The 23,219-nt window shown below is 39.6% G+C and overlaps 1 protein-coding gene across 1 annotated transcript in view; it reads left to right on the top strand.

The window, feature by feature from the left end:
* Nucleotides 1–23,219, top strand: part of LOC121091111 (ras and Rab interactor 3-like) — a 179,473-nt gene that overhangs the window by 60,935 nt on the left and 95,319 nt on the right. The window contains exons 4-12 of the mRNA XM_040600344.1: nucleotides 666–740; nucleotides 2,799–2,883; nucleotides 6,800–6,903; nucleotides 7,639–7,713; nucleotides 8,713–8,738; nucleotides 9,437–9,490; nucleotides 10,560–10,702; nucleotides 16,115–16,284; nucleotides 18,279–18,423. Coding sequence (XP_040456278.1) covers nucleotides 666–740; nucleotides 2,799–2,883; nucleotides 6,800–6,903; nucleotides 7,639–7,713; nucleotides 8,713–8,738; nucleotides 9,437–9,490; nucleotides 10,560–10,702; nucleotides 16,115–16,284; nucleotides 18,279–18,423 — 877 coding nt within the window. The remainder of the gene's footprint in view (nucleotides 1–665; nucleotides 741–2,798; nucleotides 2,884–6,799; nucleotides 6,904–7,638; nucleotides 7,714–8,712; nucleotides 8,739–9,436; nucleotides 9,491–10,559; nucleotides 10,703–16,114; nucleotides 16,285–18,278; nucleotides 18,424–23,219) is intronic.

Below are 23,219 nucleotides of genomic sequence, written 5' to 3'. Positions count from 1 at the left end.
AATACAGAAAATGCCATGGAGTTTTATATTTTATTGTAGACAAAACAAAACAAGTAAGGTCTGTGAGCTCCAGTTTTTCATTCCCAGCTCAGGGAAAGTAAAAAGGAGTTGTGTTTGATGCACAACAGCAGGATGAGGCCCACTGTGTGAACACAGCACATAAATCCACATAAGACAGTGAGAAATCACATATATGCAGGGAACCAGGATCATTCCTGAGAGGTTTGGTGCAGCGATTCATGGTCAGGGCCTGCTTATTTCCAGGTGTGGTTATTTCTTGAGTATTGTTAATCAACATGGTGTTAATTTCCATTTAATTACTTTATCTGATAATTAATTGAAAATATAGATGATGATTACGTAGTTTTGTAAACCTTACCCATTACTTTCCTTTATATGAAGTCTGTTCTGGGACCCTATTCTGTCAAACAGTGGTACCTCTCATGTTCTAGGGTCTGGCAAACATTCTTGTTCTTAACTTCATTTTACATTCAATAATCTGTTTTTATGCCATAAACTGATCAGCAGAGGGATTTTTATTTGGAATGGAATAAAAAATGAAGCTATATATTTTGGTTAGTCTCAATAAATACAGCGTTACTTTCTTTCCTCCTTTCATGTACAGAAAAAATCTGAAGTATTTAATGAATTTATTTTCTTTACAGGCTCTTTATATGTTCTATGCTTTGGCTATAGTGTGTGATGACTTCTTTGTTCCATCCTTAGAGAAAATTTGTGAGGTATGTTGAAGAACTTTGTTCCTCTTTTGGAAATTCATTTAGAGACTATTATAGAATCAGACATTTTATGCTGTCGTTGTTTGGAGTTTATTCCTGTCAAATTTTTGGCCTCAGTCTTTTTCAAATGATTTGAGCTTTTCATAAAAAAAATGAACCTAGGCATGTTGGTTCCCCTGGTCACACTCAAGGAGAAAAAATGGAACATTTAATGAGATCAGATGGCAAAACCCACTCTTAAATACCTGAAGCATATAGCTAGAAAGGATATGACATATGGATGAGTTTGGTTTATTATTATACTCCTAGTTTTAAAAGTCACTTTTGAAAAGAAATCATACATAGACGAATTAATGTGTTGGCAATGCAAATTTTATTGCACATCTACCACTGTATCAGCAAGGAGAAAGCAAGCATATGTGGTCCTGGCATAAACTGGAGAAAAGTGAGAAAATGGAGAATGCAAGAGAAAAGTATGTACCTTGGTTTGATATGGAATGAGAATACATATTTTTATATGCAAAAAAATTTAGTAAATAAATGTAGTTTCTCTAAATAATTGTTGAGAAGACTTTGCAAAATTACATGTGGAATTCTAATTGAGTTGTTTGGGACAGGGTAGAATTTATACTTTGCATGTAAGTGGTGTGTTAGGTAAAGCTTTGGTGAGCAAAATGAATACAAAATACAAAGCCAGATTTTAATTCCTTTTTGAGGGCAAAATCAAAATCTCATATCCTTTGCTTTTTAACAAAAATATGTATGACCATTTTCTGAAAAACTTCTGTAGCTAGTGAAGTATTTTCCTATGGATATATGTACTAAATTTCTATTAGTGTTACTCAGAGCTATGTACTTAGACTTAACAATAGAAGAACAAATAGAGGAATAAGGGAGGTGGCGTTATAATAATAAAATACTCAATAGGGATCTTTTCTTTCCCTTTGCAGATGTTTTGTCTTCAGTATGCACCTTACACACCACATTTAAGTTGTACCACTTGGGTTGTACCAATTAAATTGTCACTGATCCTTCATAAAATCTTTGCCTCTTGTCTCATGTTCTGCTGAACATTAAAACATCCAAGAAGAATTCAGATAGCACATGTTTGAGCTCCTGCAACAGTATGACTGGTAATAGATCAAATGGTACAGTAAGGGCTTGTGTTTGTATTTTGTCAGGTTCTGTAGGATGCCATTTTCATCAGCTCAAAATGTTGCATACTGCCTGAAAAATACAGGATTTCTGTACTGGTCCTTTTTGGTGCTATTCACTTTTCTATCCTTGGAAGAAAAATAAGGTACTAAAGATGAGTCTAGAGACTCTCAAAAAGGAAAAAGCTCCTCCATAAAACCTTTATAGCTCAAGGGAGAGATAATCAAGAGAGTATTAAAATTGATGCAGCCCACCTGTGGATCTACACATGTTTCTACTGGTCTGAGAACTCCAAGTTATCTATATCCTGTTACAGCTTAAGAGACATTGTCATAAAAATACATCTGTCTACAGTCCACAGGCCTCTCTGTGTCTAATTGGACTAATTTTGCCTTTGTCAGCGGACTCACTTTTGATTACCCTAACTGCAAAGTGAAGCCAGAATCAGTCCTGCTGTTTATAAGATTTATTCACAGAGGTTGTATTTTTCTCTTACGGATTTTTATTTTCAAATCTTAGAAGCCCCAAGGCTTCCCTGAATTCTTGAATGATTGTATATAGAGTTCCAAAAGTAAATTAATGAAAACAATTTGAGATGTTGACAATCTTTTTGAACCTGCAGAGATGTTTTTCTCTAATCAGTTATGTGTAAGTCACAATTGACTCTTCAGTTATATGTAAGTAGGTAATTTTATCTGACACTTCACTGAGTTAGGGTATAAACATTTTACTTGCCCGAAGTATATTTGCCTTTTCAAAAAGCAATGTCTTAATTTGTATCATAGTGACTGTTCATCCTTTAACGGCACTGTGGCCAGAAAATGAAGAGCTTCTGTCTTTGCAACTGTAGAACTGTGTAATGTAAATACAGTAGCAGTGCTGAAATTACCAGTGCTTTTCTTCCAGAAACTACATTTGAGTGAAGATGTTGCTGGAGCCACATTCATGGCAGCAGGGAGCTCCACTCCAGAACTGTTTGCATCTGTTATAGGTAAGGAGCCCACACACTAGCTTTTATGAGATCTGATGTTAAAAAAATCAGCAGCAGATCAAGCAGAGGTATCCAAAAGTGCTAACATTCTTCTGTCAGTTTATAATCAGCAATTGCAGCTGTCAGCTAGTCTGTGGTTCATGGTATAATTAACCGCTCAAAATATCTCATGAAACTGTGAATCTCCTCTCAAAACACAGAGAGGAATGGCTGATTCTGAACATAGGAAGTGAAAGAAGAGATTTATTGCAGTCTCCTGAGAGAGGATTGGAGATACTTGATGCCTCTTTGACTTCTTTCTTCACAAATAAAGGAAATTAATTTTAGCAAGGAAGTAGGAGAACAGGGAACATGGGAAAAGAACAAATTAAGGTATAGATAAGTCAGATCTGTTAAGGCAGAAGGACACGGTGTACATTACTTACAGAATTACTTGAAGTATTCTCTGAAATATTAAAGATTATTGGTATAGAGAGAAAGTCTAAATGGCAAAAGCGGTACCTATTAAGAGAAGGAAGGACACAGGATTACAGATAGAGAACAAGAAAAGCAGCAAAGGAAAAAAAAAAAAAAAGAGAAGTTTGGGTTGGAAGGGACCTTTAAAAGTCATCTAGTCCAATCCTTCCTGCAATGAGCAGGGACATCTTCAACTAGATCAGGTTGCTCAGAGCCCTGTCCAGCCTGACCTTGAATGCTTCCAGGGATGGGGCATCTACCACCTTTCTGGGCTACCCTGTTCCAGTGTTTTACCACCCTCATCATAAAAAAATTTCTTCCTTATGTCTAGTCTGAATCTACCCTCCTTCACTTTCAAACCATTACCCCTTGTCCTATCACAACAGGCCCTACTAAAAAGTCTGTCTCCATCTTTCTTATAAGCCCACTTCAGGTATTGAAAGGTCTCAATAAGGTCTGCCCAGAGCCTTCTCTTCCCCAGGCTGAACAATCCCAGCTCTCTCAGCCTTTCCTCATAAAAGAGGTGTTCCATCCTTCTGATCATTTTTGTGGCCGCCCTCTGCACCTGCTCCAAGAGGTCCACGTCTTTGCTGTACCGAGGACTGCAGAGCTGGAGGCAGTGCTTCAGGTGGGATCTCACCAGAGCAGAGGGGCAGAATCACTTGCCTTAACCTGTTGGCCACACTTCTTTTGATGCAGCCCAGAATTCGGTTGGCTTTCTGAGCTATGAGTGCACATTGCCGGCTCATGTCCAGCTTTTCACCCACCAGTACTCCCAAGTCCTTCTCTGTGAGGCTCCTCTCAGTCCCTTCGTCTCCCAGCCTGTATTGATACCGGGGGTTGCCCCAGTCTAGGTGTAGGACCTTGCACTTGGCCTTGTCAACCTCATGATGGTTCACATGGGCCCAGTTCTTGAGTTTGTCTGTGTCCTTCTGGATGACATCCAGTCCCTCAGTTGTCAGCCGCACCATTCAGCTCAGTGTTGTCTGCAAACTTGCTGCAAACATGTCTATGTTATTAATGAAGATATTAAACCGTACTGGTCCCAATATGGACCCCTGGGGGACACTGGCACCAGTTGTCACTGTTCTCCGTTTGGACATTGAGCCACTGACCACTACCTTCTTGATGTGACCATTCAACCAGTTCCTCATCCACTGAACAGTCCACCCATCAAATTCATATCTCTCCAGTTTAGAGGAAAGAATATTGTGGGGGACTGTGTTGAAGGCCTCACAGAAATCCAGATAGATGACATTTGTAGCTCTTCCCTTGTCCACAGATGTAGTCATTCCATCACAGAAGGCCACTGGGCTGGTCAGGTAAGACTTGCTCTTGATGAAGCCATGCTGGCTGTCGCAAATCACCTGCCTGTCCTCCATGTGCCTTAGCATAGATTCTAGGAAGGTCTGTTCCATGATCTCCCCAGGCACAGAGGTGAGGCTGACAGGTCAGTAGTTCCCAGGGTCCTCCTTTCTACCTTTTTTAAAAATAGGTGCAATGTTTCCCGTTTTCCAGTCACCAGGAACTTCACCTGACTGCCATGACTTTTCAAGTACTATGGACAGTGGCTTGGCAACTATATCAGCAAATTACATCAAGTCTCTGGGATGCATCTTGTCAGGTCCCATAGACTTATGTATGTTCGGGTTCCTCAGGGATCACAAACCTGATCTGATCTTGGAGTGGGATGGATTTTGCTCCCCCAGTTCCTGCTTTGTGGTCCATCCATTCAAGAGGTGTGGGAAGAGAGGTTGCCAGTGGAGACTGAGGCAAAAAAGTTGTTGAGTACCTTCGTGTTCTTCTCATCCATTGTTACCAGTTTGCCAGTTTTGCTCATCAGAGAGGGTATGCTTTCTTTGACCTTCCTTTTCTGACTGACATACCTTGCAGAAGCCCTTATTATTATTCCTTGCACCCCATGCCAAGTTCAGCTCCAGCCATGCCTTGGCCTTCCTGACCCCATACGTACACAACCTGGGCAGTGTCTCTATCCTCTTTTCAGGATACCTGTCCCTGCTTCCACTGCTCATGCATTTCCTTTTTGCCCATTATTTTGACCAGCAGGTCTCAACTTATCCATGCCACTCTGTTGTGTTCCTTTCCTGATTTCTTACACCTGGGGATTAAGAGCTCTTGTGCTCTATGGAAAGGGTCCTTAAAGGTCTACCAGCTCTGATCTTCTCCCTTGTCTCTGAGGGCAGTTTCCCAGGGAGTCCTATTGAGTAACTCATTGAACAACTGGAAGTTTGCTTTCCTAAAATTCAGGGTCTTGATTTTGATCTTCACCTGACCCATATCCCTCAGGACTGTGAACTCCATCGGTCAAGCTGCCTCCAATCTTGATGTCACCAATTAGCTTACTTGTGTTGGTGACCACCAGGTCCAGTATTGCATCCCCTCTTGCCGGGCTGTCTATTATCTGGCTTAAGAAGTTATCTTCAATGCACTCCAGGAGTCTCCTGGATTGCCTACAGCTCACCATGCTGCTTGTCCAGCAGATGTCAGGTGGTTGGAGTCCCCCAGCAGGTTGAGAGCCTGCAAGTGTGATGCCTCCTGTAGCTGGAGTAAGAAGGCTTTGACAATAGGCTTCCCTTGACTGGGTGGCCTGTAGTAGACAACACCAACAAGGTTCCCTCTGTTGTCTTGGCCTCTGATTCTTACCAGTAAGCCTTCAACCTGCTCATGAGTATTCTTCGGAGACAGCTCTTCACAGTCTATCAATTTCTTCATGTAGGGGCAACCCTTCACCCCTCCTTACTCACATGTCCCTTCTGAACAGGCTGTAGCCATCGATACCCACACTCCAGTCACAGAATTTGTCACACCAAGTTTCAGTAATGGCAACTAGGTCATGGCTTTCTAGCAGCACAGTGGCTTAAATCTGATAAATCTGTCTTTAGTAAAGCCTCAGTAGGCTTTGTGCTACTATCCTGACTGGCATAATTACAAACTTCATGGAAACACAGTCTAAAGGTATGCGTTATAACCTCATGTCCAACTTACTAAAAAGCAGCAAATATAAACTTTTAGGCTCCCTTTAGCAAAAGATATCCAATTTCTCACCTGGGAGAAAAGTGTCTGTGCTTTTTTATATTGTTTGAAATAAATTCTGTGTTCCTAATGTGACTGGAGATGTTTTATACTCACTTGAATAGATCACTGCACCACTAACAACCAAGCTGTGAAATACAGGACTTAGGGTTGAAATAACTAGCTAAGAAATCATTTACTTTTAATAAAAATATATATGTAGAGATGTTAAGCCAAAAGATGGGGAGCTGCTAGCTAGACTAAAAGCACAGAATATTCCACAGAGAAGTGAGCATTTATTATGAAACATGTTTTGTTTAAACTTTGAAGCAACCTCTTGTTCTCAGGTAGTACACATTCTAAGTAATTGCCTTTGACCTAAAATGAAATGACAGAGGTAATAATGCATGTTTTGCTCCCTCTGCAGGTGTATTTATCACTCATGGAGATGTAGGAGTAGGGACCATTGTTGGTTCAGCAGTTTTCAACATCCTCTGCATTGTTGGTGTCTGTGGACTGTTTGCAGGACAGGTTTGTAAAATAGTTACCATTATGGAGTTCAGTTGCTTATAATTTTAGGGGTTTCCATGAGAAAATATTAAAAAAAGAAGTAGGATCAGTCAAAACAAAAAATGATCTGGCACTGTGAAAATGTCAAATGTTGGAAAGAATTTGCAAATGCTTTACAAATAACAAATGTTTCCAAAAAGTTCAGCTGTAGTTTCAGCAGTGTGAACATACAGCATACAGAGAAAACTGGTTCCTGTTCATACAATACCATGTTCACATTAAAATGATCAGTGGCATATGCTGATCCTTCCTGGTAGTGATGGTGTTCAAAGAATCTAGGACTCAAGCATGAGATTTGCTCCATCTATTCAGTGGGTGATTAGACTGTGTATCATATTTTTTTCAGGTATTAAGTCCGATATATCCACAAATATAATGAAGTGAGAACCATTGTTTTGCTGCAGCACATTGAATTGTACTTTAGGATTGAAATTATGACCAATTAAAATATCATTAGTAAGAAATTTATTTCATTAATGGAAGTTTCTATATGATTTTTATTACTAGTCCCTATTATATAGATCCATCGTCTAAGAGACTTGATATGTCTTCCTGTTAGCATAAAACCGCAATAGGTTCCAGACTTGTTGGTGATAATAATTCTGCTTACACACAGTAAGTGATTGCAAGACACAGGCCTTTTTCTTGTCTTTAAAGTCACATACTTTTGTTGGCTGAAGGTGTGATGTTTTTCAGGTGGTTTGTCTCACCCAGTGGGCTGTGTTCCGGGACTCTGTATACTACACGATATCTGTGATCATACTTATTGTTGTAAGTAGTTCTCTTACCAATTAATGTGTTTCATTGCTTGAATTTTTGGAGGACCAGCCTGTTAACTATTGATATACACTGGTAAACAGTTATTTCCTTAGCTAGTTCTAGTGACACCTGGAAGCGAGGGCTCAGCTCCACAGCATGGTCCAAATGTAAAACCTTCATACAGCCCCACAGAATACGTGTCCGTTGGTGTCCATTCATTTTGTACCTACAGTCTGTACAGTTCTGGAGGCTAGCAGGCTGGTGTTATACAGTGTAGTTAGCACTCTCTGACTTAGGGGACTGTTTGTTGTGAAGAGGAAACATTTTGAGCTGCACCTCTATTTTAAATAGGGAAGGTGACTGTTTCTTGCTTCTAAACAGTAATTTTATTTCACAGATTCTGGGTAAATTTTTCTAAATAGAGCACAGGTGAGATACCACTTTGTTAATCTAGAGTGATGTAGTCATTCCTGAATGTGTGCATTTACTGTGTCTGGTAGCAGGGAGGGGAAGAATCCACTTAGTTTTGTAATAAATATGGGTCACTAGCTGTCCATTCAGTTACAGGAGTTACATAGGCTGGAATAAAATGTGTATAACCACTTGGCCTAAGAGCACAAATAAAATAGTTGCATTTTCTGCTGAAACTAGTCTAGCTGTTTAAAGTACTCAGAGCTGGGTCTCTTCGGAATACACAATTTTGCTGTCATTTACACAGCACGGTGTGTGAGTACAAGTGTGCATATCAGTCTTTCACATGCACACACAGTTTTATAAAGAGTATTAATAACAGTGACTGAGAGGGATCCGAGCCTTGTTCACAAGGTTTGTGCTTTGTGAGGGGCGCAATCCATACAGTGAAAGTTTCAGTTAGAAAGGGTCAAAGCTCAATGACCTTCTAGCTAGATAGCTAGATATGACTGAAATTTATTAAATTTGACTGTTTTTCAAGATAGATCAGAAAAATGGTCAATTTATGTGTTTCCTTTTTTTTTTTTTTCTTTCTTCTAGTTCATATATGATGAGAAAATAGAATGGTAAGTTGTGTAAATTATTCCCTGAAGTCCCATATTTGCCCTGAGACTGATGACTAAGTAGAGTTGCAGTGTAATTGGCTTTTATTCATAGATGCTGGGACTATAAACTGGATTTGACACCTAGGAAATCCTCTGTATTTTCTTTGGTTATATATTTAATGATAATCAGGGAAAACTAAAAGGAAATTTAAGAATGTGGAAACATTAACAAAGTAAATAGGCTATATGTAAGGCCTGAAGACTCAGATGTGCAGGGAGGGTAAGCAAGTTCTGCTGCTCTGATTCTGCCTGTTGATATTTATGGGGGTACTAGGTGTCCCAAAGAACAGTCCAAGGTGACATCCTAGTGGAAGATCATAAGTATCTTCTAAAATAGTCTTCTCAGAGTGCCTGGCCTGTGCTTCATCACTGAAATGACAAAAGGCCTTGGCATTATGATCCTTAGAGGGTAGCTATGGTTTCAGTCTGCATACCACATTTCTGAAATAATGCATTACCTTTTATTTGCATGTTTATTGGAACTTGAGAGTCTGCTCCCCTCCCCTATTCTGCTGAGGCATTATCTAATCTTAATGATGTGAATCCTGTGTACGGAAATGTGTACTTGTACTAGATGTTTAATGCACACCCCTACGTAAACTTTTAAAGCATACAGCTGTTTGAGTGGCCTTTTAATCCTTTATTTTTGTTTCTTTGAGGTGGGAAAGCCTTGTACTCATCATTATGTATTCATTCTACATACTTATCATGAAGTAAGTACTTTTCTTCTCCATATGCCCTTTAGGTGTTAATTGACCATCACTCTTTTGGTGTGGTTTTGTCCTTGGCCTTCCTGCTGAGGGCAATATAGCCCATCATGTTTCTGAGTAAGAACCCTCGCTTTTTTATGCTTGATCAGTTTTGCACTAGATTTGTGCTCAGTCAACAGCAAATATTTTCATGTATCCTTTACATAGTGCACTGAGGTAAAGTAGTTTCCAGAAAAAGTTGAAAGAAAATTTCATTTATACAACAATGTATGAAAAAGTTCATTGGGTACTCTGGATTGTAAGCACACAGCATGTCAGATATTACACGTTTTGTAACCTCTAAAGAACAAGGTCAAGAAACATTAGACAGAGTGCTAAGCATGTATTTGTGTTAAAACAGTCTCATACCAGATTGTATACTGACGTCCTTCTTCTGTAGGGTCATTGCCTCTGACAGGAGAGTCAGGGGTCTGACTGTTACTGCAAGGGTCTGTGAGTCCACCCTCCTGCTGCAAGTTGCTTAGACTTATTCCCTCGTGCCCCCCCCCCTCACCAATAATCCTTTTTGGAACTTCAGCCTCCATTTTCTCATACATCAGGTCTTAGCAGAATTAATTGACAGCCCTCTTGGATCCCACCCTAGTACTAAAAGAGATGCATTCTTTCTTTAGAAGGGTATGGTCAGCAGTCCCAGAAATGCTCAAGCATCTGCCATGGGAAACACAGTACTGAGAGAAACAGTGAGGTGAATTACTAGTTGATGCAGGAGGAAAGAAGCCATTGTGCAGTGAATGTCTTGGCTACAAAACCCACATCTCTGGTGGTTTTGCCTTCACTAAATCTGCTCTAGTGTCCTTTTGCAGTTTTCTGTATCTCATGATAGGTGCAACCCTTGCTTTCCTATCAGCTTGCCACTGAATTGAATAGTCCTTTCTCTTAACTTCCTATTAGTTGTCCAAGAAAATGCATGTAGACTTTACTGCTTGCCTGCGTAAGTTGTTCTCAGGCACTTAAAGTTTGATGAGGAGATGCAACAATCCAACCTTTTCAGATCTTTCCTTTGCACTTCCAGGTACAACGTGAGGATGCAAAATTTCTTCAGCCTTAAAAGCAAGAATGTTGGAAGTGGTGACACAGTCAACAATGAGCTGGAAGATGGTAATAAATGTTATGCCTCTAGTTGTGATGACCCATCCATTCCATTACTATGGAAAGGTAAGGCTGAGCAGACAGGACTTGGAAAAAGAGTAGTTCACGGGATACCCTTTTTATTTTTTTAATGCGGATCAGAACAGTGTTGATATTCAGTCATAAGAAGGATTTTTTTTTATTGGGTTAACTTGACAATTCAGCAGTCAGACTGCCAGATGAAAAAAACCTCAGTCACAATTATTATTTTTTTTTATATACTGAAAACAAGCTGCTTTGCACATTGGCAATTTTGCTCCCTTTTCATCTCCTGTTCAGTGATGAGCTACAACACTGTGAAAGAAATATTATTTTTTTTTGCCAGGAAGAAGGTAATTTTCAGTTCAAAAATTAGCTTGGAACTAGAAGCAGAGACTTGGGTGTTGAAGGAAAGGACATGGGCAGATCAGTGGGCAAGAGGGATTATGTGTTGAGTTCAGATCCTCGGAAGACTGACTTTCACATGCCTAAACAGCTTTGCCTACATTGCCAAGCACATATGTAAAAATGAGAAATGCAGGTTCTTTGCTGTCTGTGTCTTTGACATAAAGGGGAAGAAGTTGATACTTGCTTCTGGTACTGAAGGTAAGCAAACATTACCTGGGTATTTTTGGCTTTTTTGTAAGCCTGTTTTTACCATTGTCCTATCCCTTTTCTCTTCCATTCCCTCTTTTCGCTGTAGAGCAAAATCATTCCTACTTTCAATGCACAAACTGTATAATTTAGTGAGCTCTTGGGCTACTCTTAACAAGTGAAGTCTCCTCGCTTTGTTCTTTGCAGATGTTTCCTATTCTAGGAGACTGAGCTCAGCAGCAGCGTAGGTAGCATTGGGAAAGGTCCGTATGTAACAATAAATAGTGGCAAACAGGAGTTTAGAGCAGACTTGGAGAATCGCACTCTCTTCTGCTTTTGGTGTTTAGGCTGGAGTCTCTTCAAGGTAGGTTCTGTCACTTACCACAGGTTTATGCAGTGACAGCACATTGATACTCTGGTCTCAGATACGGTGTTTAGACAGTAGTTTAAAAGAGATTTAAAATTACTTCTCACGGGACTTTGCGGCATAATGAAATGAAGATGTCTTTGAAGTCCTTTGGTCTCAATCTACAATGAATTTTTTGTGACCATTGACTATGATGTAGTGAAGTCTGTCACTTGGATATGGAGGTACGTACATACCAGGTTCAGAGGGTACCTCCTAGGGCAGTTGTTGCTTATGTTTTATTCAAGTGGGGGTGCAGGAAAAGAGTCACCCAGTGAAAGAACACAGATATTAGTGGGTTTTACCTCTGAGGCATTTGTTGGGTTCTGATGTTATATCCCTGCATGCTTTCCTCTCTAGCCACTGTGTGGTGAAGGGATGATAGAGCAGAGTGCTTGCCTGTCCACTTATATCCTTCTCAGGAAATGTGAAGATTATTTAATACTTGTAAAGAACTTGAAAAACTAGAAAAAGGAGCAAGAAAGCTAATAAACACCTGGACTCATGAGAATGGTGTCTCCACTAGCAACTGCCCACAGCAGATTTCTTCTCTAATTTTCCCCAAAGATGCATTGAAACTGCAGTTTCAGTCAGATTCCCTTTGCCTTCTCTAGCAGCCATTACACAAATGCATGCTGCGTTGGAGGGACCATTGTTCGAAGTGTGAGAGTATAGATGTTGTCACAGGCAAACCTACCTGGGATGAGAGAGGATACGAAGAAGAGATTAACGAGGTGACTGGGTCTGAAGTGAACAGTGTGAGAGGAGGATGGCAGTGTTAGCCCAGCTGCTTTGTAGATGATGCTTTGTGTGTCAAGAAGCTGTCCTAGAAACCATCTCATGGCTGCCTGTTGCATGTCCCTCCTGTTGAATCAAAATATGCCATGACCTATCAGTGACTCGCTGTTAGTTGACACTTGGTTGGCTTTAGAAGCTGAGTTGCACCTTCTGCAGCAGCAGCTTTCAGAAACAGGGGCACTGCTAGTAGCAGGAAGAGAACTAGAGCTGGCCCTTGCCTTACCTCCAGCCAGTGGTTAGCAAGTTTCAGGATCTGCGGAAAAGCATCCCTTGGCTTCACCAAGGTGTAGGTTTAACTTTAATCTGACTTTCCACAGGAGGAAAGTCTGATTACTTCGCAAAAAAGAACAGTTGCTTTGGATGAGGAACTTCCTTCCTACCAAGGATGGTTAGTCTGTTGCTCAAGTGCAGGTAAAAGGCAGGTTCACATGCTGCACAGCTCTCTCTTATGCTTGTAAGTTTTATTACTTTCAGGAGCTTCCAATGGTGCAATATAAAAACTTCCGTTACTCACGTTTCAGAGAAAAAGGACAGCTTTTCACCATAAGATAAATTAAATCTCAAGGGTGAGTTCTACACGCACAGGTAAAGGCAAAATATTTGTGCTTTGTGGATGATGTTCCTGTTTTAAAAGTACAAACATGTGACTCACTGCCCTTGGCTTTTATTATGTTGTTGTGATTTAATGCCAGCTAGCAGCTAAGTACCGTACAGCTGCTCGCTTGCCTCCCCACCCCTACCTTTTGGAATGGGGAGGAAAATTGGAAAATGTAACACTCATGAGTTGCACTAAGAACAATTTAATAATTGAAACAAAGTAAAATACAATTAAAAACAGTAATAACAACAGCAACAATTGTAATGAAAAGGAGAAAGAGAGGAATTAAACCCAAGGGGAGGAAAAAAAAGATAAAAACTCAAGTGATGCATGATACGATTTTTCACCACTCGCTGACTGGTGCCCAGCCAGTCCCTGAGCAGTGATTGGCCCCTCCCGGCCAGTTCCCCCAGTTTATATAGTAAGCATAAAATGTTCTATGGTATGGAATATCCCTTTGGTTAGTTTGGGTCAGCTGTCCTGTCTCTGCTCCCTCCTGGCTTCTTGTGCGCCTGCTCGCTGGCAGAGCACGGGAAACTGAAAAGTCCTTGATTAAGAGTAAGCACTACCTAGCAACAGCTACATCAGTGATCAGTGTTATTCTCATACTAAATCCAAAACACAGCATTGTACCAGCTACTGAGAAGAAAATGAATTATCCCAGCTGAAACCAGGATATATGTTGATCCAGATTTCCACCAGGTGGCATGGCTCGATTCCTGCCTAAAACCAGAAACTTGGAAATAGTGGGTTTCTGAAGGCCTGAACAGGAGTCAACTAAAGTCAGCAAGAAGCTTTCTGTTGATTTTGACGGGGTTGTTGGAGATGACCCTTCATGGTGAGCAGGAAGTTTAGGTAGTTTGTTAAAAGGAAAAGCTGTTCTCAGAAGATATTTTTATAAGGAATATCACAAAGGAGAAGCAAAAAAAGGCTTTTCTCTGTCTCAAATAAGTGAAAACCACTTTTGTGATTTTTAGGTGGAGCCAGTTTGTACTGTATGGGGCCAAGGTATGTGTATTTATGGTCATAGGGAGTGAGAATGAAAAGCTGTTGTGAAAATATAAGAGCAATTGCTGCAGCAAGTCAAAACAGCTGCAGTTGGTTATGTATATATTTATAGTGATGTACTGTACATCAGTGCGGAGTTTCTATCACAGTATGCTGAGTATCTTTGGTCACTGTCTTTTTGATGCTCTAAGAAACAGTTGCAGAGCAATGGCAGTGCTTTCATGTTTTCCATGACGCTTTAAGATGAAGCATTGTGGAGACTTCACTGGAGAAACTCACTTGAGAGTTGATGAGACTGTTAAAAGAGATATGTGGCCTTTTTGCCTTACTGAGTGCTGTCAAACATTTATTTGTCTAACTAAAGCAAAAGTTAAGTTACTGTGGTTGAGTCCTTTTCTGTGAGGACTGGTTCCTAGGAAGCTTGTCTGGCTATATATTCCTCTACAGAAAAGCTGCAACACTCTTTAACTGTAAAAGTCATTGGGATGGATGTGCTCCTTATTTTTGTCATCAGCTGCAGTACTCAGCAAGGTTAATGTGTTTTAGATGTTGGGGCAGGGGGAGGATAATTGCTCCTTTATGTTTACCAAATGCAAAATTACTACTAGTTCTATTCTCCGTTAGAGATATTAAGCTGCAAGCCAAGACTACAGAGTGGATTCTTTGAGTAGGACGTATTTCTTTGTGAAACTAAAGATCTCTTTATGGTACTTCAGGCGACCCTAGTGTACTCATTGAAAACTCATTTTAGTGAAACAAAGCAATTCACTCAAATGCTAAAGGGTAAAAGATATAGCTGTTTACTGGTGATTTACAGGATTGCTAGGTTTTTCTTGTTGAATGGTAATGGAAGGATATATGTCTTCAACTTCAAATGTTTTAAAAGACACTTCAGGCAGCAAAACCTTTATTGCATGATGTGATTTACATGGATCCAGTCTTCTTCCTGAAAACCAAAAATATTTCAACACTGTGACGAGTAAAATAACAATATATATTTTTGTCTGCTTAGAACAGGTCCATTTTAATTCTTTTCTTTGAGTTGAATGTTTTCTTAGATTTCCTTTGCTTCCTGACTGGAATCGTGCACTAATAATTATCTTTCTCTTCTACTTCCTAAATTCTCTTCCACTTCTTAATGTAAGTAACCTAATACAAAATGGGAGTGGGAGGGTGAAGCCAACCTAAACAAAGCAGAAAACAAGCAGCAAAGAATTTTGTTGGGTTTTTTCCCCACACATGTTATTACATGTAATATTTAATACTTATTAGTCTTAGGTGTATTTCCTGCCCTGCTTTCTAACACTGCATGGGTATGTCTCCTGTCTGCTGAGCCTTGCTCTACTTGCTATGTGTAGTCTGTGGCATTTGTGAGAGTATTGGATTGTTGTTGAGCTCTGAAAGTCCTTGGCTGTACTTGTGTTGGTTCCCAATATAATTTTGTCTCTCTGTGTTCTTAACACAGTAGAACAAAACTCTTAACCTTGGTACAAGTTCCTTTATATTAACAAAGGCTTACTTATACCATACATTTGTTCTTGACAATTGTTATTTTTCATTTCAAATCTTTTCATGTTAGACATGTTGATAATATTGTGTGAAAGTAAAATTAAGGTTTCCAGAAGGAGTAAGCACAACATTAGGAACTTGTGGATCTGCAGCACCTTGATCCAATGGGATAGCTTTAGAGGTTTCAGGAGCACTGTCTACACTGCCATAGTGCAAGTGCTTCTAGGGAAGGCTTACAAAACTGTGGTGGGACATAAGTAAGGAAAACTGGTGCTACTGCATGAATGGCTGGGTAAAAACTGATCCTGCTCATCTGATAGTGGGTTGGTGGTTACCTTAGCTGAGTGAAATCCCTTCTCAGCATGTTATCTAAATGAAGTGCACAACTGATGAGCAGATTCACCACGCTGAATTACAGGAAAGTCACTTGTAAATTCAAGCATTCAAATGAATATTAACCCCACCTGAGCCTGGAAAGAATGACTCTAGGTATGGCAAGCATGGCAACATCAATTCCACCACTAACGCTGTCCATTGTGATCATTAGTGAAGGGGATGCAGCAGTATGGCAAAAACAGTGTTGTGATGGTGGATGAGATCATCTGCTCCAGTCCCCCCAAATACCGGTTCCCCGAAGCTGGGTTACGGATTATGATTACAAATAAATTTGGACCACGCACCAGAATGCGGATGGCAAGCCGACTCATCATTAATGAGGTAGGTTCATTAAGAAAATAATAAATGACTATGAGACAGAGGGATTGCTAAAGAGCTGTGCTCATAGTGATCCTGGAATTCAGATTGTCCCGTGTTCCTAGGAATGGGCTAGAGCTTTGTCTTTCTCTAGCAGCTGTGTCACAGCAGATCTGAAGATGGATTCCCAGCTGGTGATGCTTCCTGTCTTAATGGGAGGGCAGTCACCAAGGAGGGACTCTCTTATCTCCCTGCCAGATACTTGTTTCAGAGTATATGTGTGTGTGTGTGTGCATGTGCACATTTGGATTTTATCTGTAGCAGATTTGGTTTTGATTATTACAAAAGTGGTCAGGCTGAGAAAGGATAATGGAAAGGGCAACCAAAAATTGCTAAGAACTGCTCTTACATTAGCAGCACATCAGGATCACATCAGAAATTTCCCTGTCTCTTTAGTCTTCAGTGTAGTCCTCAGCTGAAAATAAAAGTGGACCAAAATATTTTCATGAGGGGAATTTGCCCTGGACAGTTTTGGTTTACTCTTACTTAATATATTGTCACCACCATGTATTGATTGTTTCATACCCTGCAGCTGAAGTGACAGGACTGGCCAAGTGATTCTTTTTGAGCTTGTATGAAGTTCTTGGGGTGAAATCTTTGGTCTGCAGATTTTATCCTTTGCTCCCCACAATGTCAAATATGAGAGGTTTTTACTCTGCCAAATAAATTAATTTCAGTAGTTGACGGAAATAAAAGCTTTAGCAAGTTCCTGGAATTTTAACATCATAAGACAGTTCATGTGTCTGCCCAGCTATGTGAATATCCCGATGAAAGAAAGCAGCACTAATATATTTGTTACAAAAGTCCAATCTAACAGTAAAGCGGTGAAATGCTTATTAGGAAATCAGCTTGGTGGTGTACAGTCAAGAGCAGAAGATCAGATAGGGCACATAGTGGCAGCTGGCTGCAAAAGTTCTGCTTTGATGACAATTCATTGATCAGGAAAAAATTATTTCTTAATGGATATGTGCACAGAGAGCTGATACTTGCTAGTTCAACATCTGCAAAAACATTTTCTAAACGACAGCATTTTGGATCTATGTTCTCTACGTATTCTCACTGCGAAAGCTTTGTGAAGTATTCAAATACGAGTTTTCTTTATTTTTAATTACAGTGCGTTAATACTAGTTTTGGGGTGTGTGTGTGGTGCAGTTACTTTAATTTTCAAAGTATTTCAGAGCACTTTTTAGGAAGTTTCAACAATTTTTCATGAAAAAGAGAACACTTATTGACCCTGGATTATCTCACCTAACAAACTAAAAATATTTATTTTTTATAAAAGTAGGAAATTACTGTTACATCTCACATTCTCCAGTGTATTAGTGGGTATATATACTGACAGTTAAAACCTATCCTTGCAATTGGTGAACTATGTATTGGAACTGTAGCAGTCTATACATGTCTGCAGGGGCAGTTATGAGCTTCATGAAAATATATACTTGGACAAGGGCAACAGGGGTTATTCTTGCTTTTGAAATTATATGTAGGACCTTTACAATTACCTCAAGGAATGGGGATGAGAAGGCGGGAGAAGAGTTGGACCTGAGTAGGGATGATCCTGGGAAATGGGTCATTTATAAGCCAGCTGTAATAGCACAGCAATGTCTTGAGTGTTACTGCTAGATTATGGTGCTGTCACTGGTTTGAGTGGGAACTGTTGAGTGAGAAGTGCTTCAGAATAACCATGCTCATTAAAACATGGTGTGGAAGAACAGATATGACAACTTTCTTCATTATGTCTTGAAAGAGTCCTGCCAATAATTTTGAAGTGGGTGGTCAGCACTGGCCTGATGAAGACAGGTGGGCCACAGGCAGATTTGTTTGTTTGTGGCTGGAAGGAAGGCCTCATGGGGACACATCACCACTCATGTGACTGGGGCTGGGCAGACGGCAAACCCCAGATTTAAAAAAGTCAATGTTTTCCAAACTATGGAAGTTTTGTCTTTGACACTATGCAGCGTCAGCGGTTAATCCAGTCTGCCAATGGCTCAAGCAAACCACTTCAGAATAGGAGACACGAGAATATGGAAAATGGGAACATCCCTGCAGTGAACCAAGAGGAGGAAAATGAACAGGACAGTCTGACTCCCTTTTCGTTGCCAGGTAAGACTTGCTTTCCAGGTGTTTATAGTAAGGAAACAGAAGATAATTAAATTACCAAACACTGGGTTGTAAGAAAAGTTGACATATGTGGGGAGAGAGGAGGAGGGGGATCCATGTGACTGTCCAAAGGGTGTATTTGATAAAGTACGACTGGGCTGGAGGCTACTTGGCTAAAAGCAGATCTTAGGAAAGTGTTTTCCAGCCATCACACACAATAATGGTAGAAATGCTGGTTTGCCAGAGGCAAAGGGAAAGCAGGTAAGGCAGGTTAATATAAATAAGTGTGTCAGACCAACCCAGTAAGCACTGCACTGCTACTAGTTTTGAAGCCAACAGTTAATAACCTGCTGGAGATTGCTAGGCCAGAGGCAGTTAGGTGTATAAATATATAACAACTCAATTTAGTGACTGTAGGGGAGGCTTCTTGAATGAAGAGGAAGAAAAGTTTAGGGGGAAAAAAAGTGTTTAATATATTTGACAGTGTATAAAGTTCTTAGAGTAGCAGTATGCAATAATATTCACCTTTTGGTGAATAATATTCACCTTCTGGAAACTGGTGTGAAGGGCTATATATAACCAAACTTACTATGTTGGTGCCTTTAGCACATTGCAGGTTGACTCTCCCCCAAATGCTTTGGACATTAGACAGCAGAAATTAGATCACTCCTCACAAACATGTAGTCAGTAGTTGTCTGTCACACAGTTATTGTTTAACACAAATATTACTTGACATAAATGAATATCACATGCAGTGAAAAAGAATTTTCTATGCTGTGTATGATCCTGATTTCTTAGAGATCCCATTGCTTCAGTTGCTATCATTTCAGAAGAGATGTTTGTGTCTGAACAAACATTGAAGCATACTGTGTGAAGACTGGATAAAACCATATGTTTTCATGTGTTACTGTGCTTTTACAGGAGCTTCTTGCAGTCAGCAGTTACAGACATTCATGGGGGTGAAGAATGGAAACAAACCGATTCACTGAAGATAGGGCCATTAAATGGCCTCCTCATAATCAATGAAATAATGAAAAAAATGGTTTTATTGTATGGTGAAATAAGTGGATCCAATTCAGCAATATGCTTGTGCACATTAACAAGTTATTAATAATAACAACAATAATAAAAGTAATAAAAAACTTCTAAAAACCCCAAAATGTCTCCCCAAACCATCTTAAAAAATGCAGGATTCAATGCACGTGTTGGCAAAGAGTATTTTTTAACTGAGTTGCTTTTAACAACTTTTTGGATTTAAGTGTTAATTAGGGCAGTACAATCATGCATTTCTTACATTCCAGGACAATGCAGAAATCTTAACATGTAGCAAACATTACCTGAAGACCATATCTGGATTTGTTCACGACTTGGACAACTTCTTTGTGAATAAAAAGTAGATTTCTGAGTAGAGCTTCCTAAGTGTGTGATACAGCAGACAAAATGCTTTGAACTAAGGAGGGGGTTATTAGTTACGCCATTGGCCTTTTTAAATGCAGTTTTTCTGCATTTTTGAGAAAGTCTTTAAAGATAATTGAGGTGTAACAGGCCAAAGTGGAACAACTGATGATACGGTTCATAGTGGAATAGAGCAAAAGTTCAACATGAACTCAGAGTTGCGTAAAAGTGGTAAAGTGGTTATTTAAAATGCTCATCATTATCTTCAGGTTTTGCTACTCCTGTTGTCTGGAGATGATTATCTATTAATTGGATTCTCATTGCTCAACTCATCTATTCTGAGGGAGAATTCTTTTATTTTTGCTTTCAGAAGTACCACTTTAATAACTTTGGAGAAAATGTAAAGAACCGGCATCGTGATTTGTTGTTGTTTAAGTACTGTGGCACAATCAGTAGCCTAAAAAAATCCTGACATTTAAAACTGGCTTTAGTGAAAAGATAGTTTGCAGGCAGTTTCCCAGAATCCCCTCTGTTTTTCTTTTGATATATTTTCAGGCCAAGAATAAGGCACGTACATACATTTTCTAAAGATCAGAAGTTCATGTATTCTTTTAGTACTGTAAAGAGCTCTATGAAGAATAGGCTTTCACTTTCCAATAGGACTTTCCAAGTCAGCTGCTTGCAGTGTGCTAAGCAGAAAATTCACCCCGGTATTTTAAGAGCTCCAACAGAAATGTCTGTGAATTGGCCCAAAGCCTTTTTTTGTGCTGTTCTATAGTCACCTTTTTTTAGCCTACTTGGGGGTTTGACTTTCCTCCCTCAAATTGCATATTCTAGATTCTTTTGCAAGAACAAGTTTTTATGAAACAGAAATAAATGTATGTGAAGTTTAAGACACTACATCATCTCTGAGCGATTCCCAGCAATCATTTGCAACCTGTAAGTTTTGCTTATTGTTCTTGTTTATTCTCTAGTAATGGCAGTGCTTTAGCGCACAGCAATAGAGAATAAAATTTGTATGTGGAAAGTCTTAAACTACAGCATCTAGCCTGGATCCCATAGGTCAAACATTCAGAAAGATTCACCCCCAGGGTATGGTTAAGGCCCATCTTGAAACAGGAAACAACAGGTAGTTTTTATGGAAAATACATACAGGGATCACACAAACCAGCCTTTGCCTTTGGTTGCTCTGCAGGGAGAAACATCCTCTTTAAAAGAGGAATTTCTTTCTTGATCTAACCTTCAGGCCATGATGGTTGTCTTCTAAGAGAAAGGCTCATTTGATACTTTACAGTTTAATTACTCTACAGTTCTTTGGAAACAGGTCTTAATCTTTTTTAAAAAAAAAACAACACACCACAAATCAGAATAAAGCAGGATGAAACTGAGCAGGTATTTGTTGACAATGAAACTATGCATAAAAGCCCTTGCATCACTCAGTAGTCTTTTAGAGCCCAGACTCAGAATAGCACTTCTGTGCAGCTCTTTGAGTCCTGGAATCCCATTCACTGTCACATGTTCAGGATACTTTAAAATTCTCAGTGTTCTCAGCTCCTGCAGGTTTCACAAAAATAAAGAACTCCTCTTACAGGATTGGACCATGGATGCTTTATATGTCATGACGGTATTAGCTAAAATAGGAAGGATAATAATACCCAGAGCTAAAACAGGGTTGGCAACGAAGGAGATTAGCAGTCCTGCCCATTTTTGTATGGATCCAAAGTACAAAGACAACATGTAGGATAGAAGCAAAAAGGAATTAACAGGTATCTACTAAAAATGTAAAAAACATTTATACTTGGTCAAACCAAATGTTTATCTTGTCCAGTATTCTGACTGCAACCATGACTTCATGAAGAAGCCTGAGGAAGAATGAGACAGGACAAGGTGGCCTTCAGCTGTTTTCAGCTCAAGGACCTTTTTAGACTGGGTGTAATGTCCGAATATTTAAAAATCCTTTATATATTTCTTTTTCATTAACCTGTCTAATACTTATTGAATCTTTGTAAACATATAACACCCATAACATCCTTTGGGAAGGAGTTTCACGGTTGTGTGAAGAACCATTTCCTTTTACTTGCTTTGAATCTGGCTCCTGTTAGCTTCATTTGATGTTGTCTTTTATTGGAATACACAGTGAACAAAGCAAACCCCACATACCTCACTTAAACACTCAGGATGCTGTAGCTCTTTGTTATATCCCCTATGGATTTGTTTGTCCTCAAGGTCGAGCTAGAGACAGAAAAGAGTTCCATGTAGAAACCACTATAGTTTGTCTCTGCAAACACCGATGCGGAGTTCTTTCAGCTTCTCTGCAATGCCCCTGTGTTCTCTCAGTATTCCTGTATACTTTGATCACTAGTGGACCCATCAGACTTCCTGCTGCTAATGTATTTGAAGTAAGATTTATTGTGATATTTTTTTTCACTTTGTACTTGTTCCTCAGACTCTTTTTTTTTTTGGCCAGCTTTATGGCACTTTTTTGGAAACATGACTTAGATGGCTGAGTTAGGAAGAGACCTAGTTTCCATAACTACTTTGATGATGCAAGAGAAAAGCTCTTCCAAGAAGGTAGTTCAGAGCAGGACCTAACTGTAGTATTCTGAAATGCTTTTTTTGGAAGAGCTTCTTGCCATTGCCTTTGTAATGGCGCACCTAACTTAGAATTTTATTTCAGAACACAAGTGTGCTTCTGAGGCACATCTCACTGTTGTCCTCATGTACTGCACTTTGATTTGCTTCGTGTGCTTGGACCTCATGCACCACACTGCTTTTGTAGAAAAGCACTGAGTGTGCTTGACCTTGGAGGAGGATACATAAGATAAATTGGAAGAAACGTGGGCAATGGTTTCATTTGGTAACTCATCACTTCATTCTGAAAGGGCAAAGAGAGACTTGAGGAAGTCTATAAATCCCAGATCTCTCTTAAAAAAAACATTGATAAAGTGAACAGTAAGGATAAAACATACAAAATAACCACGCCAAAATCCAGCCAAGTCAAACAAGGTATGGGGAGGACCTCTGCTCAGTTCTGTTTTATTCTTGTTGAATATTGTTCTGTGTAAACCTGTAGTAACTCTGAGACTAAAACTTGTTTCTGCTTACTGAAGCAAATCCTTTTCTCAAGACCAGTTCCCACTGTACCAAAAATATGTTTTAAGAGAAGATTACAGGCATAAATCCAAATATACAAAGTGTGGTAAAGGCACAGGCTGAAAATAGAAATCTGAGTTGTTTTGGATAGATCTCATGGTCTGGAATTTGGAACTTGTATTCTGGAAAATGGAACTTCCGAGAAAAGTGTCAGTAGTTTGGAAAACAGTTTCTTTTGGATGAGAATGAGGAGTAAAACCTTGGTATTTTCCACAGAAAAAAAAGAATAGTTTCCAAAGCTCTGTTGCAGG

Source organism: Falco naumanni, chromosome 7 (genome assembly GCF_017639655.2).
Source record: "Falco naumanni isolate bFalNau1 chromosome 7, bFalNau1.pat, whole genome shotgun sequence".
In the NCBI taxonomy this organism is placed as follows: Eukaryota; Metazoa; Chordata; class Aves; order Falconiformes; family Falconidae; genus Falco; species Falco naumanni.
Note: the sequence above shows the minus strand (reverse complement) of the source record. Positions and strands in the feature narration are given on the sequence as shown.